The 13,590-nt window shown below is 42.6% G+C and overlaps 1 protein-coding gene across 1 annotated transcript in view; it reads left to right on the top strand.

The window, feature by feature from the left end:
* BMT2 (base methyltransferase of 25S rRNA 2 homolog) overlaps window positions 1–13,590 on the top strand; it is a 133,973-nt gene that overhangs the window by 110,836 nt on the left and 9,547 nt on the right. The window contains exon 4 of the mRNA XM_030217122.1: window positions 8,822–8,936. Coding sequence (XP_030072982.1) covers window positions 8,822–8,936 — 115 coding nt within the window. The remainder of the gene's footprint in view (window positions 1–8,821; window positions 8,937–13,590) is intronic.

Consider the following 13,590-nt stretch of genomic DNA (forward strand, 5'->3'; position numbering starts at 1 on the left):
CACAGGGAAATAAGTGATTAAAGTGTTTTCAACTGTTCATCTAATTAGTCAGGAAGTGTTAAGGATGAAGTTTTAAGAATGTTAATTTTACAATGTGTGTGCATTAGATGGCAACTTTTGGTGTGTGACTATCCTGGGTAGTATTTGAACATGATTTTCTGAGGTAAAATACTCTGTGCTACCCACAGGAAAAGACTTCATATTTTTGAGTCCATGGGGGAAAGAAAATGTTTGCATTCTGAGACCAGCGTAATGCTTAACATCAGAGGAGATGCTTCTTTCAAATACTCAATCTGAGTGTATTTATCCATGAATTTTACTGCTTCATATAAATCCAGCACTAATTTTAAAGCCAGAAAATTTGCACATGATCAGGATTTTGCGTAGGACAAAGGGAAAAGGAAGAGCCTAGAAAGGAAGAATGGGTAAAAGCGATCACAACCCTCAACTGACATTTTGACACATGGGAAAATAATTACATTACAGTACACTTTTGATTCATACAGTATATCACCTTTCTCTAGCAACGGACCAAGCATGGCTTACAGCCAGGGTCAGATGTGTCTAGGGCCCAAGTGTTTAAGGGGCCCCTGTCAAATGTGCTGAGAACTTGGGAGCCTATTTGTCACTTAAATCTTCCTAGATTCATATTTTCAACACATCACGTGCAAATATCACTCTTCGGCATTCAGTCTCAGTCTTGGCATTCCTGATCTGATTTGTACTGGAGATAGTGGACTTGTCTAGTTTCCCTAGTTCTCAACCCACTGCTGTAACCACTAGGCTATTCAACTTGAAGTATGTACTTGCAGAGGCCCCCTGCTTACTCAACCTGCTGCTGCCGCCACGTTCAGAACTTGGCCCTGCAGTTTTCCCTACATCATTTCTGGAGCAGCATCATGTTGGAGAAGACCATGAATGAGGCTCACAGCTGGAGCAGAGAAAGTGAATGTGACTGTGAAGAAGGGGATTCAGAATAGAAGTAAAAAGGGTCCAAGGTAGAGGCTCACTATTAAGCTCATTTTCAAAGCACTTAGCCTCCCAAAGTTCCATAGAAACCTATGGAACTTAGCCTCCCAAAGTGCTTTGAAAATATGCCTCTATGTGCGCTAGGAGCCCAAAATATTATTCTAGCCCTGCTTGCTTATTTATTTATTTATTCATTCATTCATGACATTTATACCCCACATTAGCCTCAAATAGACTCAAGTTCAGTGTGGCTTACAAACATACAATAAGTACAGAATGTAACACAAAATTACAATAAGTTCAAGAAGCAAATTAATACTTAGTCTAAATCCCTGGTGTACTTTAGACTATCTCAATGACAAACAAATAATTAAGGGTGGATAGGTGAGAGCATAATCAGGCAGCACTAGATGGGAAAATGAGATTAAGGACAGGGTGTAGGTAAAATTCAATAGAGTTCTTTGTATTCAGAAGGGCCAGACTGAAGAATTGTGTTTTTTAGAAGACTTTTAAAAACTTAAGTAATCATCTATAAATTTGATTGATTTAGATAGAGAATTCCAAATGTTGGTGCCTTGATAGGAGAAATTAGCAAATTGTTTATATATCACATTTTTAGAGATAGCGAAATGTAAGACAAGATATTCTCTAGATGATGAAACAGCATTAAGATTATTCATATATGATGGGGCATGACCAAATAGAATTTGGTGAATTAAAATGCATAATCTGAAAGATATTCAATCTCTTATTGGTAACCAGTGTACCTCTATAAAAGAGGAGTGGCTTGGCAAAGCGAGGAGATCTACATATAAGATGAGCAGGAGTATTTGAGCTGTTTGTAATTTTTTGAAAAGACCACTTTAAGTCCAGCATAGATGGAATTGAAATAGTCTAATTTGGTGAGGACAGGGGATTGATCCAAAGTACGAAAGACAGATTTAGAGAAAAGTGGCCTCAATCTCTAGCTTCCAAAGTGAGTGAAAGACATTCAAGGTCAACTTAGAGACTTGGTTTTCAAGGGTGAGGAAACGATCTATTGTGACTCCCAATAGGTTTTTTCCTAATAGTAAAGTTACTAAGATTAATATGTTTGATGCAAGTGGTATGCCACAAGCATCTGTCTGATCCAGTTCTTTTTAACATTTTGTAAGTGATATTACAGAAGGGCTGTCTTGTAAAGTTTGCTTCTTTGCAGGTTATATCAAAATAAAAATAGGGTAGACACCCCTGATGGATTACATGAGGAAGGAGCTAGCAATGCCTGAAGAATGGCCAGATCTTGGCACCTAAGATTTAATTTTAAAAAAAATGCAGGGTGGGGGGGGGAGTGGGGGGAGTTACTCTGTTTGGGGTGGTAACACACTATTTGTATAATGTTAAATTCAACATGGCTGATCTGGTTTGCAAGTTTCATTTCACACCTGTGATGTATTATGTAGCATTTGTTGACAAAATGATTAAACATTAAAAAAATGCAGGGTCATGCATTTTTTTTTGTTACATTTGTACCCCGCGCTTTCCCACTCATGGCAGGCTCAATGCGGCTTTGGGTACAAAAACCCATGGGAGAAGTACAGTTTAGGAGGTGATGCACTTCTGTGCACGAAAGAGGAGCAGAACTTGGGGGGTGATTGTATGTGATGATCTGAAGTAGCCAAACAAGTAAAAAAAAAAAAAAAAGTATGGCAAAAGCTAGAAGGATGTTTGGGTGCATAAGGAGTGAAATGACCAGCAGGAAAAAGGAGGTGGTAATGCTTCTGTATAAGTCTCTGGTGAGACCTCATTTAGATTACTATATTCAGTTCTGGAGACTGCACCTTCAAAAAATATAAACAGGATGGGGTACCATCCAGAGAGTGGGTCAGTGGTCTTTGTCAGAAGCATATGGTGACAGACTTTAAAGTTCTCAATATGTTATAGATTTGAAGAAAAGTAGGAGAGGGGAGATATGATAGACATTGAAATACCTCATGACATAAATGCATAGGGGGTGAGTCTCTCTTTTAATTGAAGGAAGCTCTGGAATGAGGGTACATAGGGTAAAGGTGAAAGGGGACAGACTCTGGAGTAACCTAGGGAAATACTTCATCGAAAGGGTGGTGAATTCATAGAATGGCCTCCCGATGGAGGTGGTGGAGGCAAACATTGTATTAAGGGAGAGGAAGGGATAGAGTATGGCTGAGCCAAGGAGATTGGATAAAACAGGAGATGGGATGATGTTGAAAAGTTGAAGCCAATTAGGTTAGCCTCTGTTTCCCCTTCCCCGTGCAGCCGTCATTGTCATACATTCAAAACAAAGCAAGAAACCTAAGAGCTACTGCATCCATGTTGTTTTTTTATTGTTAGCATTTTTATTTAATCTCACTTATATTTTCAAACATGCCAGCTTGTATATGGATGTACACAGAGGAAGTATAGTAACGAAATAACTTTTCATAGGTAGAGAAGTAATTTGTGTATAAATCGTAATCAGCGTGTCACTTGGAGGGGGCTGGTTATAGGAACACCCTATCACGTATTATATTCGTGCACAGATTTTTTTTCTCCTTCTAAAGGGCCACTAAAACAGACATCATGTTAGGACTATCAGGTGCTCAACATTCAGAGTTTCTATCAATCTATTTATTTATTTATTTACTTATGGCATTTATATCACACATTAAACATAAATTAGGTTGAAACCTGGGAATTTTTTTTCCTGTGCCTACATCAAAAGAAAAAGATGGCATGTGGGAACTTGCTCCTTTTGTTTTGTGGATTGCAGTGGTATATTATAAAATGCACTTTCCTTTTTGAATTACTACTATTTCACAGAGAGGTATTGAATCATGAGGGAAGGGATTTCTTCATGCAGAAGTTCTGTCCAGCGTCGGTCTTAATGTGCCAACATTGTCCGTTGAGCACACTATTAGCCGCCAAGTTCAAACAAAGTTAATTATGTTCAGTGGAAAATAAATCTGTTGGCTCAGGCTGCCTGTTATGTGAATATTCCATCATTGTTTCATTATTGCTACCATGTATTACATATTATGGACATTTGCTTTAAACTTTGCTTTATTTTGTTTATTCAGACCTTACAATGCACATGTTTTTTGCTTTTTAAAAACCCAAAGGTGAATCCGAAGGGTGGTTGAACAATTAGGTATAAATTGTGCTTTTTCTGACTTTACTTGTTTGGAGTGCTTTGGATCCTACTGATCTGTACATCGGCTGTCTGGAAGATGGAAATGAGAAATAAAAATTAAATTTTGGATATACTCTGTAGAAGTGTTTACCTTGTGCAGTGTGAGTGAATGCCTATTCTGGTGTGTGCATGTGATAATCTTTGAATAACTGCCTATACTTATGGCTATGATTTTTTTAAATTTATTTCAAATTTTAATAATTACAATATTCAATAAATCTTTAATAAAATACACGAAATATGCAACATCATCATAGGAAAACAATAATACAAAGAGAAATAGAAAAAAAAAACTCTTATCGACCACAATTTAGGAATTGATCCAAGAAAAAGAATTAAATTATAAGCTAATATAACAAGCCTATTCTCTAATTGTTAAACCAAAGACTGCACCATGCTCTGTTAACTTAATCCAAGCTACTATACAGTGTTACATTCAGGATTAAATTTCACAATTACACTCCCTTTGCTTAATAAAAAATCCTCTAACTACTTTGGTTCAAAAAATTGATATTGCTTTGTTTGATACAGTATCCTACAAACACAAGGAAATTTCAATTGAAAATGTGTTCCTAAAGCAGGCTATGATTTCTGATCATGGAGCATCATTAAAAGACAGACTTTTAAATGCTCAGTTGGGTATATATGCTAATCTCAACTTTGTTAAATGTTTCAGACATCTCCATCTACTTACGCCCATGAATAACTGAATTGTATTATTCTGTCTCACTGTATTTTCAAAAGAAAGCCACATTGAACCCCGAGTTTGCTTGGGATAATGTGGGATATAAATGTTTAAAATATATATTATCCGTTATCCTCCACCTTTAAGACACTGCCTGTCCAGCTGGATGGTGATGGCACAATGAAAGCAAGTTTGGTGCAGTGAAGAGTAAATCAAAATAATCTATTCCTTAGCTGAGCTCTTAATATTCTTTCTTGAAAGGATTATATAACCTTTGGATGCATGACTAGGAACAAAAGTATACTTATTCATTATCACAATTCCTCACGTACAGCCACAAGCAACCTTTTAGAGTGGATAGTGTTCACAATGAGCTCCTTTTATTATCGACCAGGTAGAGCTAAGGGTTTTCAGTTTTCGCACAGTAATAAGTCATCGCAAGACAAAATATAAGAAAACCAATGGATTACATTAGGGACTTATAACCATTTAGTTATTATTATTAGTATTAGCATTTGTATAGCGCTACCAGACGCACGCAGCACTGAACACCTGACATAGAGAGACAGTCCCTGCTCAATAGAGCTTACAATCTAAATAATACAGACAAGACAATAAGGGGAGGGAAGTACTGGGTGAGAAGGAACAAGGGGGAGGCAAATGAATAATGGCTAGGAGCCAAAAGCAGCAGTGAAAAGGTGGGTTTCAGCATAGATTTGAAAACAGGTAGAGATGGAGCTAGACGTACAGGCTCAGGAAGTTTATTCCAGGCATAAGGAGCCGCGAGAGAAAAAGAACGAAGCCTGGAGTTAGCAGTTGAGGAGATAGGGGATGACAAGAGAGATTTGTCCAGCGAGCGGAGGTCACGGGGAGGAATGTAGGGAGAGATGAGAGTGGAGAGGTAATGGTGGGCAGCAGAATGGATGCATTTAAAGGTAAGTAATAGAAGTTTGAACTGTATAACGGAAGCGTACAGGGAGCCAGTGAAGTGACTTGAGGAGTGGGTTAGTGTGGGTATAACGATTTTGGCAGAAAATAAGCCGTGCTGCAGAATTTTGGACTGACTGGAGAGGAGAGAGATAACTGAGCGGAAGACCAGTAAGAAGTAAATTGCAATAATCCAAGCGAGAGGTGACAAGGGTATGGATAAGGGTTTTGGCAGCGTATCAGAAAGGAAGGGGGTGAATTTTACTAATGTTGTAGATAAAGAAACGACAGGTTTTGGCGATCTGTTGAATATGTGCAGAGAAGGAGAGAGAGGAATCAAAGATGACACCAAGATTACGAGCCGAGGATACAGGGAGGAGGTGAGAGCCATTAACAGAGATAGAGAATGGGGGAAGAGGGGAGGTGGGTTTAGGCGAAAATGAGAAGTTCAGTTTTAGTCATGTTTAGTTTTAGATGGCGAAGAGACATCCAAGCAGCAATGTCAGATAAGCAGGATGAAATTTTGTCCTGGATTAAGGTTGAGATTTCAGGGGTGGAGATGTAGATCTGAGAATCGTCCGAGTAAGATGGTACTGAAAGCCGTGGGATGAAATCAGGGTACCAAGGGAAGAGGTATAGATGGAGAAGAGGAGGTGTCCAAGGACAGAACCTGAGGCAAACCAACTGTAAGCGGTAGAAGATTGAAGAGGAACCGCCAGATTGAACACTGAAAGTGAGAGGTAGGAGGAGAACCAGGAAAGAACAGGACCCTGGAATCCAATTGAGGAGAGCGTATATAGAAGTATGGTGTGTCAACAGGGTTTAAACTAAAGTGATCTGCATGAAACAAACTAGGAGTAGCCTAGTGGTAATGCAGTGGACTTTGATCCTGGGGAACTGAGTTCGATTCCCACTGCAGCGCCTTGTGACTCTGGGCAAAGTCACTTAGCCCTCCATTGCCTCTGGTACAAAATAAGTACCTGATATATGTAAACCGCTTTGAATGTAGTTGCAAAAAAACTCAGGCAGTATATCAAGTCCATTTCCCTTTCCCCTTATAAAATCAGTTGCCCCTGCAACATGTTCAAAACAGAATAATCCATTTGTGTATCTAAAATGTAAATTTCTACAAAACAGATGAAAGATGTGATTCCATGCACCCCAATGAAAGGAGAGTTTCATTTTACTTCCATTTAATTTCAGTATATTCCATCTTTATAACACCAGACTTCCCAAGGTAGACTACAACAACAGTTAACATGAACCCATCAGGAAACAGGATATCCTTACTGAAATTTGGCAATCTGTATTGTATAGAACAGTGTAGAAAATACAGACTTTATTCATGCTTTTCTATCAGCTACAATAATTTTTTAATCTGTTTTAGTAATATTCAATTGTTATTTCATGATATTTAGTTATATCTAGATATGGGAATGTTTCAAATAAATTAAAAAGCTATCATGTAAAAAGAGAAAAAAAAAATCTTTTGTCCTCCACCTTTTAAGTCACTGCCTATCCAACTGGAACCCTTTTGACTTTTACAGATAGACCATATGTAGGCCATCCCTTATTCTAATCTTTTTTTGCTATTTTCAGTAGCGTTTGTTATTGTTTTGGATGAGCCAGTGTGTCGGCAATTTCTGCCTACTGACTTCAGCCCATATAATGGGCTACATAGGCTCACCCTGGCTCCTGTTTTATCTAACCTGCTTGGGCTGGACAGATTGGTTAGGCCATATGGTCTCTACCTGCTTTCATTTTCTTTGTTTCCGTGATATGCATCATTGCTTCTTTGGAACTGTCTTGTTGCTGTGTGCTGCTGCTGCTACTACTACTACTACATGGTCTCCTTAGCAACCCAGAGGGATCTCTGAAACATCACTTACTAGTGCTGCATACGTCTAGTAGCGCTATAGAAATGATAATTAGTAGTAAAGTCGATAGTGCATACACGCAAATATACCTGATTATGTAGTATTTTTTTTTTAAAGGAAAGTGGCTTCTACTTTCCTTCATAGAAATGCAGCTATCAGGCACGCCCCCTGTACAGGGAGTGGAGCCTGATAATATTTCTGTTGTTGCCTTGTCTGTTTAACATAAATTATACATTCTCTCATTCTGTGAATTTTGAAACCTATTTTTAAATTTCTGGATGTGTATTAGTTCTCAGTATGTTAAATCTGCTGCAGTACTATCATTTGGAATATTAGGCAGTATTGAAGTTATTTTAAATTTGAAATAAAAAAACAAACTTGTATATCTTATATTTGACAGCAGTCAGTATAAAAAAAAAAAAGGGCCACAAGAATGGCCCAACTAGTTCTTTATTGTTCCACAGTAGATGTTTCCAGAATTGTGTGAGATTAAGCTCAAAGCAGTGGTGTACATAGGAGGACCTGGTCTTGTCCACTTTCGGCTTATGCTTACTGAGCAGCAGCTAAGCATTGATGTAACTGGCAGGGATACCTAAGCCTTGCCAGCTGAAGACATCCCCAGCCTGCCAACACCGTGCTGTTAGACCACCACAATAGTTGGTGGCAGTGCTTTTAGCCGCTGATGCTAGGACCCTACACTGCCTTAGTTCTTGAACATGCTCAGCTCACTCACAAGGGACTGATCATGTGCAGGGTGTCAGCATTAGTGACTGGAAGCGCTGCTGCTGACTACCATGGTATTCTGACAGCCCAGGGGTTTGGCAGGCTGAGGATGTCTTCTGCTGCTTGGGGCTTGGGGATAATTACCAGCCAAGGCACTACATTTTTTAGTTTGATAGTAAAGAGGGGCAAAGAGAAAAGTGCATTGTGCCCACCCCAAAAATTGGTTTCTGGCTATGCTGCTGCCTGGAAGGAAATGGTGAAACAGATGAATTCCCTGTAGACTCCACAGATTAGTTGAATAATCTTGTGCAGTATTTTCTTTCATAATCTGTCTGGTTTCTAAAACAATTTCTAGGGAACGCCTCCTTTTTAATATGTCTTTCAAACATGTAAATATGTCAGTAGTAGTTGGTTAAACTGGTTGTTTATTTTCTTTTCTTTTTTTTTTTTTAGGTTGTTTCATCTCTCAGGAAGGATCAGATTGCTAGATGTTGGGAGCTGCTTTAATCCTTTTCTAAAATTCGAAGAATTCCTGACTGTTGGCATTGACATTGTGCCTGCTGTAGAGGGTATTTGAGATTCTTTCATTTAGTTAAAGCTAAACTGTGTTTTTTCGCTGCTGTTTGTTACTTCCTGAGAGTTTCTCTTCAGCTATGCTTTTATTTGCTAAAATAAATCTCAGCAGACCATACCATGGATCCCTCTACGCTAATCCTTCAATACTAACATATTTCAGCCCAGATAATTGGATTGTTTCATTTATCCTCTGTTGTTGTTCCAGTCCTATCCATTTCTGTTATATATATTGTTGACCTGCCATTTCTAAGCCTGACAGAACTTTATGCATGCTTTATTTAAATACTATTAAAAAAGGCCTGTTTCTGACAGAAATGAAATGGGCGCTAGCAAGGTTTTCCTCAGTGTGTATGTCAGAGAGAGAATGAGAGCGAGACAGAGTGTGTGTGTTTGTGTTTGTGTGAGAGAGTGTCTGTGTGCGTGAGACTGTGCGTGTGTACGACAGAGAGATAGAGTGTGATAGTGTGTCAGAGTGTGTATGTGAGAGACAGTGTGTGCCCCCACCCCCACCTCTCTGGTCTCAGGATCACCTCCCCTCCAGTCACCCATGCCCAGCGACCCTCCCCTCCCCCCCCCCCGCAACCAAACCCCCTCGCCACCCGCAGCTGCCAGTGGTAACACTGTCCAGCCACTGCTGCTTCTCCTGTTGAGCAGCAGCGGCCGCTACAAAAAGACAAAAAAGCCATAAATGTTTTTAAGCGTCAAGCGCGGCACCGCAGACAGCCATCAGGCATTGGCTGCCGGCTTTGCAGCCACTCCTCCCTCTCGCCTCTCACATCGCTGCGCTCCTCCGGGGTCTTACTCCAGGGTGAGAGGTGAGAGGAGGAGCGGCTGCAGAGCCGACAGCCAATGCCTGATGGCTGTCTGTGGTGCTGCGCTTGATTTTTAAAAACATTTATGGCCTTTTTTTCTTTTTGTTACAGCCGCCGCTGCTCAACAGGAGAAGCAGCAGCGGCCGGACAGCATTAACCAGTGGCAGCTGCGTGTGGCGAGGGGGTTGATGTACTTCGGGGGGGGGGAGGGGTGTTTGATGTGCCAGGGGTGGGGGCTTGGGTGATGCGCCGAGGGGGTGTTTGAGCGGCGCACTCACAGCTGATTCCCAGGCAGGGGGAGGAGTAGGGAAACACGCTGAGCAAGTTGCTCCACATGTTTCCCTACTCCTCCCCCTGCCTGGGAATCAGCTGTGAGTGACGTCAGCCTGGCTACGGAGCCACGGACACAGGCAGCTACTTTAGAACGTTGGTGGTGAGAATTATTATATAGGATAATGAATATCCATAGATTCCACTACATATTCTGGAACTTGTGCACCTCAAATAATTCATTAACTGTGTAAGTCAGGATTCCTGACTTGCATCCCACCACCAGTAATGAGATGTTCTTCCCTGCCAGACATGGAGGGGCTAAGTTACACATCAGGTCTGTTGGACATGCCATATGGCCTAAATATTAGTTGACACATTTGCAGGCCAGTATGCGAAAACAGCAAAATGAATGGATCACTTATTATTTTAAAATTTATATACCACCTTAAAACCTAGGTGGTTTCCAAAATTATACACATAATAAAAACAAGACACAAAAAATACAAACAATCCAAATATTACCCATTAGATTAAATCAAATAAACAGTATAGTATCACTACTTGATAGAATGCTGCCACAGCAAGCTGTGTTTAAGCTTCTTGAAATGGAAACACATCTACTATAATAAAACTCACCCTTAACGTTCTGAGGACACTGACGTCAGTGAAGCCAAGCCCTGACTTCCTTCAAAAAGGTTCGAAGGTTCGTGGTGGTGAAGCCACCAAAATCCCTCCGGGCCCCGCCCTCGAGGGCGGAGCAATGGCAGAACAACGAAGGGGTTGGCAGGGAGGGAGGCGGGGCAGAATCGCTCCAGGCCCCCGCCCTCGCGTCAAACTTCATGATGGTGGGGGCGGAGCAATGGCAGAACAATGAAGGGGTTGGCCAGGGAGGGAGGGGGGGTGGTTGGCGACGAAAACCTTGCTAGCGCCCGTTCCATTTGCTCTGAAACGGGCCTCTTTTACTAGTTATTACATAAATGTAAGTGACCTTTGAGTGCCTTCCATAGTTGTGTACCAGCCACTGTAAACGATGAGGACCTTGTTTCTGTTTAGTGTGATTGCATAATTGATCCAGTGACAATTGCATTGTTTTAGACAATCTCAAAGATCTGGTAGGATTGTATACCTTCAGAACTTCCTGAAAGTAGGCAGGAGCAACCGCATACAAAGTGCGATGGATTAGTGTCAGGAACTTATACTGGACAACAGGTAACCAGTGCAAGTTCTTAAGAAATGGTGAAACATGACCAAACTTACCCACCCAGCTATCAGTCTTGCTGATGCATTTTGGGCCATCTGCAAAGCCCTATGTCTCGGTGATGGTATTCCGAGATATAGGGCATTGCAGTAGTCCAACTGTGACACCACTAGCCCTAGTACCACAAGCCCCTTAAGCCTCTTCTAACTTTAAATGACAAGACACCACTTTCTCATCAGGTCTAGCAGGACACTTATGCTGCCGGCCTCCCACTGAATTGCTGCTTAGTCCAGGATGCAGCTTGCTCCTTTTATGGGACCCAGTAATATATAGAACCCTCAAGAAAATAAAATAATATACAAAAAAATACTCTCAAAAATCAAAAAGTGTGATAACAGAGAATATATACATTTAAAAAGAACATTAATTAGTATAATTAGTTGGGCCCTCAGTGTGAGGTTTCAAAAATAAGGAATAGAGTCAATGCTCTTCCCTATCTCACATCCAAATAAGATCAATTCCATGTCATCAAGCAGATGAAGCCATGACGTATGGGTTGTGTCCATCAACCAGCAGGGCGAGATAGAGAGCACTCAACTTTTCTCAGTGCCTCATGGCCAGCTAGCTCCACTGCCTCTTCAGTATTCTCTATCTCCCCAAGCAGGGTGGCTGCAGCTTCTTCGAGCTCCATCAAAATTGCCTGGGGGTGGCTCGTGGCTTGCCAGTTGTTAGCCATGGTGTTAGAGGCTATAGCAGCTTCACTTTGAAGGCACATAGGTCAGCCCTTTCCCTGCCTTACCCATGCCCCCGTGGATGTGGACATATTAGCTTGCTTTTCCCTGTCCTTTCCCACTCAGTGGATGCAGGCACATTGGTTCGCCTTTCCCTGCCTTTCCCACTTATCTGAGCCTCCGTAGTGCTTTTATTTACCTCTTTTGCCTCTGCTAGCGCAGCGATCTTGGAAACAAGGTTTTTTTCTTGAGATTCTTCTGCAGGACCGGAGCTGTGCTACTCGGTCCAGTGAGGTAAGAGTGTTTTCTGACTCCTCCGGGGTGGGCCCGCGATTGGGACATTTTTGGCGCGAACCGCCATTTTTGAATTTTACCGCCGTTTTCGGCGATGGCTGCGGAGACTAATGCGCTGTTCTAAATGTGGCAAGCGCAAATCAGCAGTGGGGCTCTGTAATTCGTGCTGTACGGACGGTAGAGCCGGGCCCAAGCATGGCGAGCGGCGATCTTCGCGCTCTGAGCTGATAGCCCTGGGATGGATCCGGGCAGTCAGGGAGCGGTTGTTCTCCCCTGATTTTGTTTTAATGCTGCATAGGACATACATGCTTAAAAGAGCTCTTCCACAGGCATCTTCGGACCCTCTGCCTGCCCCCCCCCCCCCCCCCCGGATCCTGGCCTTTGGAGTTGGCTTTGCCTGTTTCTTATCCTCCTGATAAACGCAGAAGGGCTAATTCCCCATCTGAGTGTGGCGCCCCCCCTTCCTCCCCCCCCCCCCCCCCCCCCCCCCCCCCCCCCCCCCCCCCCCCCCCCCCCCCCCCCCCCCCCCCCGTGGTCGGGCTATGAGGATTCTGAGGGATCTGGCAGAACTTCTTGGGCTGAGGAGCCAGAGTCGGGTGCAGAATTGCCACAGGAGCTTGATGATCCGTTTGTGGTGAGGATTTTCCTCCGCGAGGAGCTGCCAGCGCTTATTTCAGATGCCTTACAGGCCCTCTCGATTGAAGATCCTGGGAGTGGCACAGCCTCCTCTGTTAATCCAAGGATGGCTAGTACCAGAAAGCCTGCTCGAGCCTTTCCTTTGCATGACTCCATCCAAGAGCTTATTTCGGCTCAATGGGCTGACCCCGAGGGACCTTTGAAGGTTGCCAGGGCTATGGGGCAATTATACCCTCTGAGTGAGGAATATTTGGCTCGCTTTGCAATGCCTAAAGTGGATGCCCTGGTCACGGCTGTGACAAAGAGAACTACCCTCCCTGTTGATTCAGCTCTGAAGCGGTCCTTTGATTTGGCAGGTCTCACTGTTTGGGCGTCTGCATGCAGTTGTTATGCTGCTAGAGCCTGCCTGGCTTGGTTACAGCAGGCAGTGGATCAGCCCGGTGATGGAGCGGAGACCTTATCTGAAGTGGCTCCGCAGATGGAGTCGGCCTTGTCCTTTTTGGCTGACGCCCTTTATGATATGGTCAGAGCTTCAGCTAAGCAAATGGCTGTAGCAGTGGCGGCTCACCGTACTCTGGCTACGACATTGGGCGGCGGACATGGCCTCAAAGCAAAGGTTGGTGAAGTTGCCCTTTCAAGGCCTTCTCCTGTTTGGTGAGGAGCTGGAAAACATTGTTAAAGGCCTGGGGGATTCCAAACCTC

Source organism: Microcaecilia unicolor, chromosome 10 (assembly GCF_901765095.1).
Source record: "Microcaecilia unicolor chromosome 10, aMicUni1.1, whole genome shotgun sequence".
In the NCBI taxonomy this organism is placed as follows: Eukaryota; Metazoa; Chordata; class Amphibia; order Gymnophiona; family Siphonopidae; genus Microcaecilia; species Microcaecilia unicolor.